The sequence below is a fragment of the Equus przewalskii genome, chromosome 21 (genome assembly GCF_037783145.1).
Source record: "Equus przewalskii isolate Varuska chromosome 21, EquPr2, whole genome shotgun sequence".
Taxonomy (NCBI): Eukaryota; Metazoa; Chordata; class Mammalia; order Perissodactyla; family Equidae; genus Equus; species Equus przewalskii.
The window spans coordinates 22,110,955-22,124,616 of NC_091851.1; the positions used below are offsets into that span (position 1 = coordinate 22,110,955).

The 13,662-nt window shown below is 41.7% G+C and overlaps 1 protein-coding gene, 1 long non-coding RNA gene and 1 pseudogene across 3 annotated transcripts in view; 1 reads left to right on the forward strand and 2 right to left on the reverse strand.

Annotated features, from left to right (window-relative positions):
• The first annotated feature begins 241 nt into the window (after positions 1-241).
• The window catches only part of LOC139078203 (uncharacterized), a 42,617-nt gene continuing 29,196 nt past the window's right edge, over positions 242-13,662 (forward strand). The window contains exon 1 of one of the 2 annotated variants that reach the window (XR_011531050.1): positions 242-373. This is a non-coding gene — a long non-coding RNA (uncharacterized lncRNA). Of the gene's footprint in view, positions 374-9,986; positions 10,745-13,662 lie in introns of those variants that run through there. The other variant, XR_011531049.1, reaches the window with a different exon arrangement.
• LOC103556982 (CDGSH iron-sulfur domain-containing protein 1 pseudogene) lies at positions 1,906-4,975 on the reverse strand (annotated as a pseudogene).
• Positions 8,877-11,427, reverse strand: DEFB129 (defensin beta 129). Its single transcript, XM_008529299.2, has 2 exons — positions 11,149-11,427; positions 8,877-9,487 (listed from the first exon to the last, which is right to left on the reverse strand). Exons 1-2 carry the CDS (start codon positions 11,204-11,206, stop codon positions 9,042-9,044), a joined length of 504 nt encoding a protein of 167 aa, XP_008527521.2. The 5' UTR covers positions 11,207-11,427; the 3' UTR covers positions 8,877-9,041.

Here is a 13,662-nt window from a genome sequence, read left to right on the forward strand (position 1 = left end):
CTGGCTGGAGAACAAATTAAATTCACATGAGACAGAATAACAGGAGAAAATTGAACAAAGCTTTATAACATGTATACATGGGAGAGGTCAGGCAAGCTGAGCAACTCGCCAAAATGACTGAAGCCCCCACCTTAAATATCATCTTCAGCTAACGACAAAGGAGGATGTTGGGGGTGGGAGGAGTCAGTCATGGGAGATTATCACACAAGTATTGTAAGCAAGAATAAGATTATTATGCAGACTTGAATCCTTGCCTTCCACATTGATAAGAGTTTCTGGAGGATAAGGTCATCCCCCCTTCTTCCTGTACAGAGAGGGAGACACCTTTACAGATGGAGATTTCCTTTGTAATGTAAATGCTTCTTAACCAAAGGTAAGTAAATTCCACTTTTCAGAGTCTCTTTCCTGTCTGCAGTTTTCAAAAGTAGCCAGCCCAAAATAATTCTCATGCCAAAGAGATATATCTTGGGGTGGCCAATTCCAGTCCCTTACACCATCTTTGCTTATCTCTCTCATATATAGTTTTTATGAATCATTTAAAAATACCTTACAGGGGGCCTGCCTGGTGGTGTGGTGGTTAAGTTCACATGGTCCACTTTGGTGGTCAGGGGTTCATGGGTTCAGATCCCAGGCATGGACCTACACATGGCTCATCAAGCCATGCTGTGGCAATGTCCCACATACAAAATGGAGGAAGATTGGCACAGATGTTAGCTCAGGGATAATCTTCCTCAAGCAAAAAGTGGAAGATTGGCAACAGATGTTAGCTCAGAGCCAATCTCCCTCACCAAAACAGGCAAAAAACCAAAAAAACTTACAGATATCATAACACCTCACTCTTAAATACAGCAGAATGCACCCTCAAAAATATAAGAAATTCTCTGACATAACCACAATACTATTATCACACCAGACAAATTAACTATAGCAAAATTAGAACAAAGTTAACTATAGTACTATATTACTGTATACTATGTAAAATTACTACAGTAAGTATAGTAACTATAGTGTCATTTAATTATATATTCAATTGTCCCCAACTGTCCCAAATTGTCTTCTACATTTTTCTCTTCTTTTCAAACCAGGATCCCATTAAGGACAGTATGTTGTATTTGGTTGTTACATCTCTTCTTTCCTTTTTAATCTAGAGTAGTCGCTCACCTTTTCCCCCTCACATTGTCTTTTCAAGGGCCGGAGTAGTTTTCTTGTAGAAAACTTGGTTCCTGATTTGTCTGACTATTTCCTTAACTTGTTCTTCTACTCTCTGAATCTCCTGTAAACTTGCAGTTAATTGTAAAGACTTCATTTAATTTAGGTTACACATTTTGGCAATCATATTTCCCGGGCAATGCTGTGTGTTTCGTGTGGCGCTGCCTCAGGAGACAGGCAGCTTCGGGATGTGCCAGTATTGGGAGTGGTAAATTTAAACATGGCATTAAGATGGTGCAGCTGGATCTCTGCCTTCTAAAGTTACCTTTCCTCCTTTGTCATTGGCTAATAATTCATGGGGTAAAACTTTGACACCATGCAAATACCTAGTTCTCCATCAACATTTCACCTAATTTTTTTAGTATCCATTTATGATCCTTATCTGACATTTTTCATTTGGGATTGCAAATTGGTAATTTTTCTCATTCTATCATGTGAGGAATACATTTTTTTTGAGGATGATTACTATGTGTGTGATGAAATGATGCTGGCATGCTTATGTCCAGGGAGATGATCTCTCAGATAGGTCCTGGCTGAATCTAAGTAGCCGTCCTTGTCTTTAGGTCACTTTTCTCTACCACCCCACCAGCCTTCTGATCACTCAGTTCTTTGCATTGAACCTACCAAACCTGGAATTACTGACCAGCTGTCTTAGTCTGTTCGGACCGCTACAACAGAATAACGGAGAACAGGTGGTTTTTAAACAGCAGGCATTTATTTCTCAGTTCTGGAGGCTGGGAAGTCCAAGATCAAGGCACCAGCAAATTCAGTGTCTGGTGAGGGCCTGCTTCCTGGTTCATAGGAGGCCATCTTCTCACTGTGTCCTCACATGGTGGAAGGGGCGAGGGAGCTCTCTGGGACCTCTTTTATGGAGTCACTAATCCCATTCATGAGGGCTGTGCCCTCATAACCTAATCACCTCCCAAAGGCCCCGCCTCCTAACACCATCACACTGGAGGCTAGCATTTCAACATGTGGATTTTGAGGGGACACAAACGTTCAGACCACAGCATCAGGCTTCTAGTTCCGGCCTTAGCTTACTGGTTAGAGCAACCTGAGCTCTGCAGGCCATCACCAATGCATTTCATCCAATCGGTGGTGGGAATGTCTTATGGAGTTTCTCCTTGATTGAACTGAATGTTCAAACTTTATATCCAAAATCCTTGGGGTAAGCCTATGAAGCAGACACAGCCTTGGGGCACATGCTTGTTTGTGTGTTAGGCAGTGAACACTACAGACAAGTCTCTCTGACTGAAAACGGAGACAGGGATCATTTGCAATAGAGAGAAAACCAACTCAAGCCAGTTTAGGTACAGAATGACATTTCTCAGCCCAAGTATCTGAGGTGTCTAGAAATGTGGCTGCTTCAAGAGGCTTGGACCAGTGATTCCGACATCATCAAGACTCTCTTTCCATATGCTTCCCTCTGGGTGTTCATTTTGTTCTCCACTCTGCAGACAGGCTTTCTCTGTGTGATGGAGAATGTGGCCCAAAGCAGCACCAGCTTCGTTTCTTTCCAAGATGAGGCCCCTGAGGCAAGATCCTAGTTCTAAATGGAAATATCCTGGGAAAGAATTGTGATTGGTCCAACAGGAGCTGCATGCTCCCACCTCCACTAATCACTTTGGCCAGGCCAGTTTCAATCAAAATAGACAAGGCCTGGGCTGAGCACCCAACCTGTGGTAAGGGGGAGGTGGCAGTGTGATTGGCAGACTCAGAAGATGATTTTGATGGGAGATGGGGAGAGAGGTAGACTAAGAAAGTAGCAGCTGTTCATTCCATAATGGAACCAGCAGCCGGATTTGCTGTACATATTTCATTGCTGATCAGTCAGCATGTAACAAGGGTTGGTTAATAGTTAACTGGCTGTAGGCGTGCAGACACTCAGAGAGTCTGGGTGAGAAAGCAGGGCCAGGGAGCAGGAGGAAATGATCTCCCTTGGACTGGAGGTGGGAAGGAGTGCTCTAGAAGCGGAGGTTTCCTCTGACACTCAGTGTCCAAGAGGGTAAACTCTGGGATATGTATACGTAAATATACATATATTTACATATATATATATAATGGATATATAATATATATTTCTTTCCAGAGGTGGTGTGGAGTAGGGCCAGAGCAAAGGTTGAAATCACCCAGTGGAAATTAGACTCCTATCACTCACTCCTTCAGGACCAGAAACACCGTTAGCATCTTCTCTGAGTTCTACAGACACTAACACATCCTATTTGTAAAGGATGATTTGAGTACTGCCTGATAAACTTGAGGAGGTCAAGGATGAGGGTCTCTTAAGTCTTCTTGTCACTGACTTTGGGGCTTGGATTGCTAGATGGGCCCTTTCACACTCTCCCACTCAAATCCCAGAGATTAGATAAAGCTGCCCAGACTCTCTGGCAGCTGAGAATATGTATATTCTGTTGTTCCCCACTCTCACCTCACCCCCTTACTTTGCATTTTATGAGGCCTTGAACCTCCCTGCCACCTCCCAAAGCTCCACCCCACACATGGTTACCTAACTCAACTCATTACTTAAGAACAGATCAGGTCTCAGCTCTTCCTGGAACCCACTGCTGTTTCTTCTCTTCCACGTCCTCAGCACCCACTCCCCTTTGCCTACGTAGGGCTGGAGGCTCTTTCTACCTACAGTAGCGTGAGCATCACTTTTGCTGTACGCATTTCACTGTTCTGTGTCCTTTATCGATTTCTTTATCTCAGTTGACTGTGTGTGTTTTGAAGTACAGAAGCAATTAGAGATCATTAGTTTCCTAATCCTTAGTGTCTTGCCCAGAGACCAGCAAAGAGTAAATGCTAATAAATACTTGCTGGATGATGGAAGAAATGCACAGAATGTACTTTAAAAGAAAAGTGAATACAAAGAAGTTACTCCTTAATTATTGACCTGGCCCACTTACAGTTAAGCAGAATAACATTCATGGTTCATTTCGAGTGAAAACACAGAAGCCATATTTTCTTAGTGTCATTACCACTGTCAAGAAGAAAACCAAGGTCATAACAGATTCTTCCTAGATTGTATTAAGAAATTAATGTAGCTTAATCACACACAATTTGCTTTCTAGGTTAACTAAGTAATATGAAAGGGCAATAATTTTCTTTGGAACTAGTAAGTATAATCTGCATATACGTGCTTTTGAGAATAATTTAATATGTTACCTTCAACATGTGTCTATAGTCTATGTCATTATTTTAAATATAAAAGAAAGATCCTTAGAAGTTCTCATAACCAAGAGGTTATGAGATTGACTTCTCCTTTTTTCTTTTTTTGCAAATGTGCACCACGATGTTTTAAGTAAGGCAAACCATGAGTGTGCAAGTTGTGGTTATACCAGATTTCGAACCCTGGGGAGGTGCATTAGAAGTGGTGGTCATTCTAATGAAACAACCAGGTAACATCAGGACAAGTTGGTTTGCAGCATCAAAACTATCCGTTTAAGTTTCTTTGTTCTTGGTAATCAGAGGTCCTGCGTTGTCTCCAATCTCTTCTGGGTGTTTTGTGTAAGACTCATCATAGAATGGGAACTTTTCAGACCTCCAGTAATGGCAGGACACAGCTTTATCTCCCAAATCCTCCATGCAAAAGCAGGTACTATCCTGGGGATGTTTTGCTGGCTATGAAGACTTACCGTAGATTTGTTGCAAGGATCTTTAACGTGAAACCTGTTGTAAGCTAGATGACCAGTCACAGCTGTCCCAGCGGCCATGGAAATGCTGTGATCCATTCGACACATACTCTGGAACTGGAAGCCTGACTCATGGTCCTGCCACTTACAAAGCATGTGTACAGGACACTGAGCAGAAATGTATTCCTCCCCACCCACCCCCGCAAACCCCCAGAACAGTGACTTTTGGTATTTATTAGTAAATTCAAAGCCAGCTTGTGTGCAAAAATTCAAATTATTTGACAACAGTTAAATAATTCTTCCATGCTTGCTGCCTTCCACTAGGCATTCTGTGAATTTTATTCTCATGGTTAACGATAAACAGTCATGTCTGATCATGACCTTATATAAACAGATATCTAGGATTTGAATAGAAGAATCTTAATAAGGTTGTTCAGCTTTGCCCACAGCCGGTGATTGACAAACCCAGAATGGAGGCAGAGGCTCAGGGTGCTTTAAGAGGAATCTGTTGTTCCTACCTCTTTTTACCCAGAGCTCAGAAAGGAGGAGGAAAAGGATAGCATCTTTTTCGTGGCGTCTGGTAGTCTGCTGGGGCTGCTATGTCAAAGCATCACCGACTGCGTGGCTTAAACAATAGGAGTGTGTTTTCTCACAGTGCTGGAGTCTGGAAGTTTAAGATCAAGGTGTGGGCAGGTTCGCTTTCTCCCCAGGCCTCCTGCTCGGCTTGTAGGTGACCATCTTCCTGCTGTGTCCTCACGTGGTCTTTCCTCTGAGCGTGCGCACCCCCCGGCGTCTCTTCTTTTTCTTATAAGGACATCAGTAATGTTGGATTAGGGCCCGGCTGTATTATCTCATTTAACTTCAATTACCTCTTTAAAGCCCTTATCTCCAAATATAGCCACATTTAGGGGTTAGGGCTTCAGCGTATGAATTTTTTTGAGGGACACAATCATTCTATAACACGGCCCTGGCTCTTTTATTTTGTTGCCAATGGCAGTAGAAGAGCCTTTGTCTGCCATGGGAGCAGGCCAGGCCAGAATAGTCTCTGCTAGGGCTGTCTGAGTAGATGAGTAGGGAGAGGGAGGCCAGCAATGATGCTGTTTCTTGCTCAAATTTTTGTCCACTCAGTTGGGTATAGGCCGGAGACCAGCAGTGCTAGCTGCCGTGCGCCTCGCTCGGCCTCCAGGACCTCCACACTCCTTCCTGCTTTCTGAGCCTCAGCTGCTGACAGTTGGCTTTTACTTCATTAAAGTCCACATCTTTTCTGGAATTATCTCCGGCTCACAACTTTTATCTATAGTTTTATTTAGTGCCCTTCTCTCCCTACTCTCAGGTCAGTTACAGGCCAACCTCATTTATAGATGTTCATAATAGTCTCTAACTTCACAGTTTTTACAAGTGACAATTCGTGTTCATAAATAATATTCTCAGAGTAGTTCTGGACTGGAAATTGGACCATTGTGGGTAATGTGGATGGTCAAGGGAAAGTCTTCTAATAAGTTAGGATTTGCCCTTGAACCCTCTTTCCTCACCAGCCACACAAGCAGCAGTATCAACATCATGTGTGGGATTAACCCGCGACCTGGCAAAAGCAAGAAGGATTCAGTTTCATACATAGTTCAAGGTAGGGAGCTGTTTGTTTATTTGTGTATTTACTTATTTACGGGTGACTCACTGTGCAGTGCTCTATAGAAGCAGTGGTAGTTAGTAGAATGTTCATGGGCTTCTAATTTGGTCAGTCTGAGTTTGAATATTGGCCCTGAGAAGTTAAAAAATTCGGAGTCACACCAGCCCCTGAGTGGCAGGGTTTGGGGGTGGCACTGGTCGTGCCAGGGTGAATCCTAACCTCGTAGACCCTGGGTGGCAGATGTGCCGGGTGAATCCCAATGGAGACCTTACAGTCACTGCGGGGCTCCCAAGGCTTAGAAAAAGGCCCCTTTTGCCTTTAAAATGGAAAATCTGATGTTTTCACCGTGAATATTAATGAATAATTGCCAGGGTGGCCAGTCCTGGCTTCGCTGCCTTGAAGAACGGCCAGCTCTGTCTGGGAAGTGTAGCTTTTACTCTGCTGGCCTTGGGCCTGGCTGACATTAGGAAGGTTCTATCACCGTAGTGAAAGGAGAAAACAGATGTTGGAGATGCCCCATATTTGTTACAGTGAATGTGAGGTTCCCCTGAAGGAAAACGGTGTTTCCCAGCATCATTTCCTCTGAGAAGAGATGGGTGAGCTCTACGATAGGAAATGAGAACTCAAAAGAAGGCCTTAATCTTAGGCGAGAAAGGAAATTTCTCTTCTTTCTGTGAGTAGACAGAGAAGAGAGCACCCCAACTGTGGGCAGGTAAGCTGCACTTTCAAGAGTTTGACAAACAGCTGTAGCAGGGAGGGGATCTAATCCCCATAAGATGTACTTGAGGTTCTTCAGGGAACGTGTGTCTACCAGGAGTTGAAGTTATTCTTTGTATGGCAACTCTTTTCTGTTGTACAAAAACTTCGAGGACTATATTTTAAAAAGTTGCACTTCAGTATCACTGTGGGGCATTGTGGGAAAAGTCCTTGCCTTCCTTAGGCTGACGCTGTAGTAAAGGACCAGTAGGTTGAGGAAAAGTGGGCTTTAAATTGAAGGGGGAGATATGTAGCAGAGAGGAATATGTTAAAAAACTAGAATAGGGGTTCATGCCCTTGTAACTTGGGCAATAAAAGGAAGTGCGACCTGGGATATAAGGAAGTGTATTCTGGGATATAATACGACATTTACATCTTTATTTTATGAATGAATAAATGGATGCTCACATATAGATAAATGATTTGTTCAAGGCCACACAGCTAAAAAGTGCCAGAACCAGAATGCCAGCCTAGGAGCATCAGGCCTGAATTTCTATACTCTTAAACTGTATATCACAGTTCTCAGAAATATGGCTGCGTCTCTAGATTAGCATCATCTCCTTTGCCTAACAGTCTCATAGCTATCTGTGCCCTCAAAACTCTCTAACCTAGTGCCGTCCAATGTGGTAACCACTAGCCGCATGGGACTATTGAGCACTTGAAATGTGGCTCGTATGAATTGAAATGTATTGTAAGAGTATTACACATAGCAATTTTAAAGACTTAGTACAAGGGGCTGGCCTTGTGGCAGAGTGGTTAAGTTAGCGTGCTCTGCTTCAGCAGCCAGGGGTTCACCGGTTCGGATCCTGGACACGGACATGGCACCGCTCATCAAGCCATGCTGTGGCAGAATCCCACATGGGGCAACTAGAGTCACTTGCAACTAGGATATACAACTATGTACTGGAGCTTTGGGGAGGAAAAAAAAGAAGAATATTGGCAACAGATGTTAGCTTAGGGCCAATCTTCCTAAAAAGAAAATGAAAGTACAAAAAAAGAATGCAGAATGTCTCAATTTTTATACTGATAATGTTGAAATGATAATGTTTTGGATTTACTGCATTAAATAAAATGTATTAATATTTATCCCACCTATTTCTTTTTACTTTTTTGAATGTGGCTACTATAAAATGCAGAATTACCTACACGGTTTGCGTTTGTGGTCTGCATTCCGTATCTATTGGAAGCACCACTCCACCTGCTGCCTCCTGTCCCAACGGGAATCTTGTTGGAAACACTTTGGCCCAGAATAGAAATCCTACACCTTCCCCCATGCACCCTCCTCCGTCTCCCCATTCCCTCATGTTCTTATCTTAAATGGATCCATGAATTAGGTTATGTTCTTCTGTGGAGAAGGTAGACTTGGTTCCCCCACATTCTATTTCGCATATGGTCCTTTCCTCCAAAATATATGAAAAAAAGAAAATATGTCTCCTGATATTTTCTTCCTATTGTCCCAAGGAAAGCACACCATATGAAAACCATAAATCCCGTTACAGAGGCCTAATCTGGGCCCTCCGTGGGCCAAATTCAATGCTGTAGTCACCGTTCCTGGTGCTCGCTTTCTTCTGGGTATGTAACCTAAAATTCCATCCCTTTCCAGCTCTATCTCCTCTGTGAGGCCCCCATGAAAATGATAACAGTATATAAACTGTAGGTGCTTAAACAGTATTTATTCCACTACTGATGCTGGAGGAAACAGTTCTATGTCTCATTTTATAGATAGCAAAGAGAGAGAGGAACTTGGTGTTTTAAGGGAAAGACCCACATCCCTGCTCATCTGCTTCTTCCAACTCTAGTCATGGTGCTGGCAGTCTCTATGGTGGTGGTGCTGTTGGTGGGGAGTCAGTGGCTGAATCTTTGCTTTCTTTGGTGTCACTCTTGGTAGAAGTAGCAGTGTATGTAATCTTTCCTGTGATCTTGGGGTTGATGGTGGTGGAGTTCACAGGGATGGCACTTGGGATGGTGATGGTGTTGATTTTGGCAAAAGAACCGGTGCTTTTGATTTTGGACAGAGAAGATAAAATATGATGCTTTGTTTGCATCACAACACTAGAACTCTTGGTAGTTTTTAGCAGTTGTTGGGAGTTCTCTTCAAATATGTGGGACAGTTCATTTTTCATGTAACTTTTTATCACTTGAACCAGTTTTGGTCCAATACAACATCTTTTATTCTTGCATTGCTGTATCTCTCTTTCATTAGTGGCACAATGGTCTTTGCATCTCCCCAAACCCATTAAACATCTTCTCAAGCCAAAGTATTCTGCACAAAGAAAAGAGAAAGCTACTGGGCTAAGACTCATACTAGATATGATGTTAAAACTGCTGGAGGGAAAGGACTAGAGTAAAAGGAATTTTGTTAAAGCTAAATTTTAAGTACAGTGTTTAAGGAAGTTAATGAATGCACCTAGCAAACCAAGAGAGTCTCTGTGCACCTCTGAAATCCAAAATAAATCTCCTCTCTAACCTCCCCCCACTGAGTAACTTTAAAAATCTAGGGCACATAAAGGAAAAAAGAAATGGGAACCCAATTATTTGCTTCAGGATAAGATTTTGGACCTCCAACTTAGCATCTTAGATACTTGTAGGGTACCGCTTTCTCTCCCCATGATCCTAGGAAATATCAAGAAGAGTAAAATCTGTCATAAAACTAATCCAAGACAGGAGTGCTGGCTTCTTGCCAAACCCAGCGGTCCGTGACCTTGCCCTCCTTGACAACTGCTTGACTTGTCATTCCTGGGGCATGGTGTTCTATCATTTTCAGCCTCTCTGGACACTCTGTCCCTCAGAGGTCTTATTCGTTATCATCGCTGTAACCTCACCTCTGTCGAGATAACTCCCACATTGTTATCTACAGCTCTGAATTCCCTGCTCAGTTTACTACCTCATCTTCGTCTGCTGGATGACTTTTCCATCCCTATGTCTCACCTTTTTTTCCAGATCAAGAAAGTTCTCCCTTATTCATCTTAACAATTCAACGAATTTTCCATAAAAAGGTATTTATGCAGCACCTGATGCTCACATACATTTCAACACTGTTTCTCACCAAAGACCAAACAGTAAAATTCTTGTATTTCAAGCAGCTATGTTGATTAAACCCACTATGCTCAGGTGAAATTTGAGGCTCATGGTGGCTAAGTGACTTTACCCAAGATGACACAGCCATACTTGCTTATGTTACCTCCCTTCTCCTAGGGTCCCAAGATAAAAACATTAGAAATATCATTGACTCTTTGACTTTCTCTTCCCTGACCTATTGCCAGTTATTTCAAATAGCCAGGTGATTCTTGTGTTCTGAAATAAGTCTCAATATTTCTCTCTTCTTTTCAAAAGTAATGGCCAATCCTCTGGTTCAATCTTTTGCCTCAATGTGTTCCAAATGCTCTTAGGGGTAATTTGGAGGTTTCCAAGGAGACAGGCTGAGAGAAGGGATGAAGCTCTGTGAAGATCTGAAAAAGCTGAAGTGGAGAACATAGACCTGTTTACTGGATCCTAAGAGGATATTTTTTTGAGGCTGCAGGTAAGGACCTCCTCCTTATTACACCAAGGTAGAGAACTATAGGAACTTTTGCTTCAAGAGATGGTTTAAATCGGAAATAGAGCAAAAATGGAGCAGACTTGGGCTGAGTCCCAGACGATAGCTATGTAGAGGGCAGAAAGGCAGTTTTATGTGTTGGATAGTTTCTGAGTACGCAAAAAACACCCTGCTTTCTCTGTAGCTCCCTGTGTATCCCCGTCAGACAGTCTGGGGTTGGGGCCAATGGGGATGTGTGGGGGATGGTGCATGACTCATGCAATGAGTAAGCTCTTCAGCCACCTCTTTGGGCATCTCATCTTTCAGCATTTCTTTGGGTTCCCGTCATCATGGCAGCCAAATCCCTGCTTCCTCACACTGACCCCTCTTAAGCCCAGATGCCACCTTACCTGTGTTCACCTGGTACTGAAGCACGAGGCTGGCAAAGATAGGAAAAAGGAGCTTCATAGCTGGGGGTCAGAGAGGAAGACTTGGATCTGGGTTGGGGTTCTTGAGCTCCAGCCTTTATTGGCCTCTTCATGGCCTTAGGCCATGAGCAGTGAAGTGCAGCCAAACTCACAGCAGTTGTGTTTTCTCCGATCCTGTCTGAGAACAGCCTTTCCTGAGAACCTCTATGCAGCAAATTCCCTACTCTTGATCCTGGGGCGAAATATAAGACACAGTTTACGAGAGAAAGTGCAGGCCCTTTATATCTCTCCTTCTTAATGTTGGAGCAGGGCAAGAGTAACATATTTGCTTGACTATTGGTCAGTCTAATTATGCCTAAGGCACTTGGTGTGTGAGAATCAGAAGAGCAGAAATTGCTATAACCAGGTATTCCTGGAGGATAGAGATTGTCTTTTTTGTACTGTCTCCAATGGCCAGCATGGGTACTGTATCAACATAAGAGCTCGGTATATGTTTGTCAAATGAGTTTGTGAGAGACACTTCTTGGCGTATCTTTAACTTTTTTTTGATTGGGATATAATTGACATATAACACTATATTAGTTTCAGGTGTACAACATAATGATTCAATATTTGTATATACTTGGAAGTAGAATTGTTGGATCATATGGAAGTTCCATTTTTAAGTTTTTGAGGAATCTCCATACTGTTTCCATAGTGACTGAACCAATTTACATTTCCACCAACAGTGCACAAGGGTTCCCTTTTCTCCACATCCTCGCCAACACTTACTGTCTCTTGTTTTCTTGATAATAGCCATTCTAACAGGTGTGAGGTGATATCTCATCGTGGTTTTGATCTGCATTTCCCTGATGATTAGTGATGTTGAGCATCTTTTCTTGTACGTGTTGGCCATCTATACAGATGACTTGAAGATGATTTTTCTTCTTGGAAAAATGTCTATTCAGATCCTCTGCCCATTTTTTAATTGCATTGTGTTTTTTTGCTATTGAGTTGTATGAATTCTTTATATATTTTGGATATTAACCCCTCATCATATATGTGATTTGCAAATATTTTCTCGCATTCAGGAGGTTGTTTTTTCATTGTGTTGATGGTTTCCTTTGCTGTGCAGAAGCTTTTTAGTTCGATGTAGTCCCATTTGCTTGTCTTCGCTTTTAGTGGATTTGACAATCCAAAAAATCATTGCCAAGACCTATGTCAAGGAGCTTATCATCTATGTTTTCTTCTAGAAATTTTATGATTTCAGGTTTTACATTCAAGTCTTTAGTCCATTTTGTGTTAATTTTTGTGTATGTTGTAAGACAGTGGTCCAGTTTCATTTTTTTTTAATGTGGCTGTCCAGTTTTCCTAGCACTATTAATTGAAGAGACTGTCCTTTCTCCATTGTATATTCTTGGCTCCTTTGTTGTAAGTTAATTGACCATATATGCATGGTTTTATTTCTGAAGTCTCTATTCTTTCTCTCCCACTGATCTATGTGTCTGTTTTTCTGCCAATACCATACTCTTTTGATTATTATAGCTTTGTAATACAGTTTGAAATCAGGGAGTATGATACCTCCAGCTTTGTTCTTCTTTCTCAAGGTTGCTTTCCTATTTGGGGTCTTTCGTGGTTCCAAACAAATTTTAGGATTATTTGTTCTATTTTTGTGAAAAATGCCATTGGAATTTTGGTAGACATTGTATTGAATCTGTAGATTGCTTTGGGTAGTATGGACGTTTTTAACAATACCAACTTTTCCAATTCATGAGCATGAGATATCTTTCCATTTATTCGCATCTTCAATTTCTTTCATCAATGTCTTATAGTTTTCAGTGTACACGTCTTTCACCTCCTCGGTTAAATTTACTCCTAGGTATTTTACTTTTCCTGATGAAATTGTAAATGGGGTTCTTTTCTTAATTTCTCTTTCTGAAAATTCATTATTAGTGTTTAGAAACACAACAGATCTTTTGTGTATTAATTTTGTATCCCACAATTATACTGAACCCATTTATTAGTTCTATCAGTTTTTTTGAAGAATTTTTAGAGTTTTCTATGTGTAATATCATATCACCTGCAAATAGTGACAATTTTACTTCTTTTCTGATATGGATGCCTTTACTACGTTTTCTTGCCCAGTTGCTCTTGCTAGGACTTCCAATACTATGTGGAATAAAAGTGGCAAGAGTGGGCATCCTTGTCTTATTCTTGATCTTAGAGGAAAAGTTTTCACCTTTTCACCATTGAGTATGATGCTAGCTGCGGGCTTGTTACATATGGCCTTTTGAGGTAATTACCTCTATATCTACTTTGTTGAGAACTTGTATCATAAATGGATGTTGCATTTTGGCAAATGCTTTTTCTGCATCTATTGATATGATCATATGATTTTTATCCCTCATTTTGTTAATGTGGTATATCACATTCATTGATTTGTGGACGCTGAACCATCCTTGCCTCTCTGGAATAAATTCCACTTGATCGTGGTGTATGATCCTTTTAATGTATTAT

Coding starts and splice junctions, on each gene's coding strand:
- DEFB129 (XM_008529299.2), bottom strand. CDS start 11,206: ATGAAGCTCCTTTTTCCTATCTTTGCCAGCCTCGTGCTTCAGTACCAG. Junction 9,488..11,148: donor TCAGTACCAGGTGAACACAG/GTAAGGTGGCAT, acceptor TTCTTTGTGCAG/AATACTTTGGCTTGAGAAGA.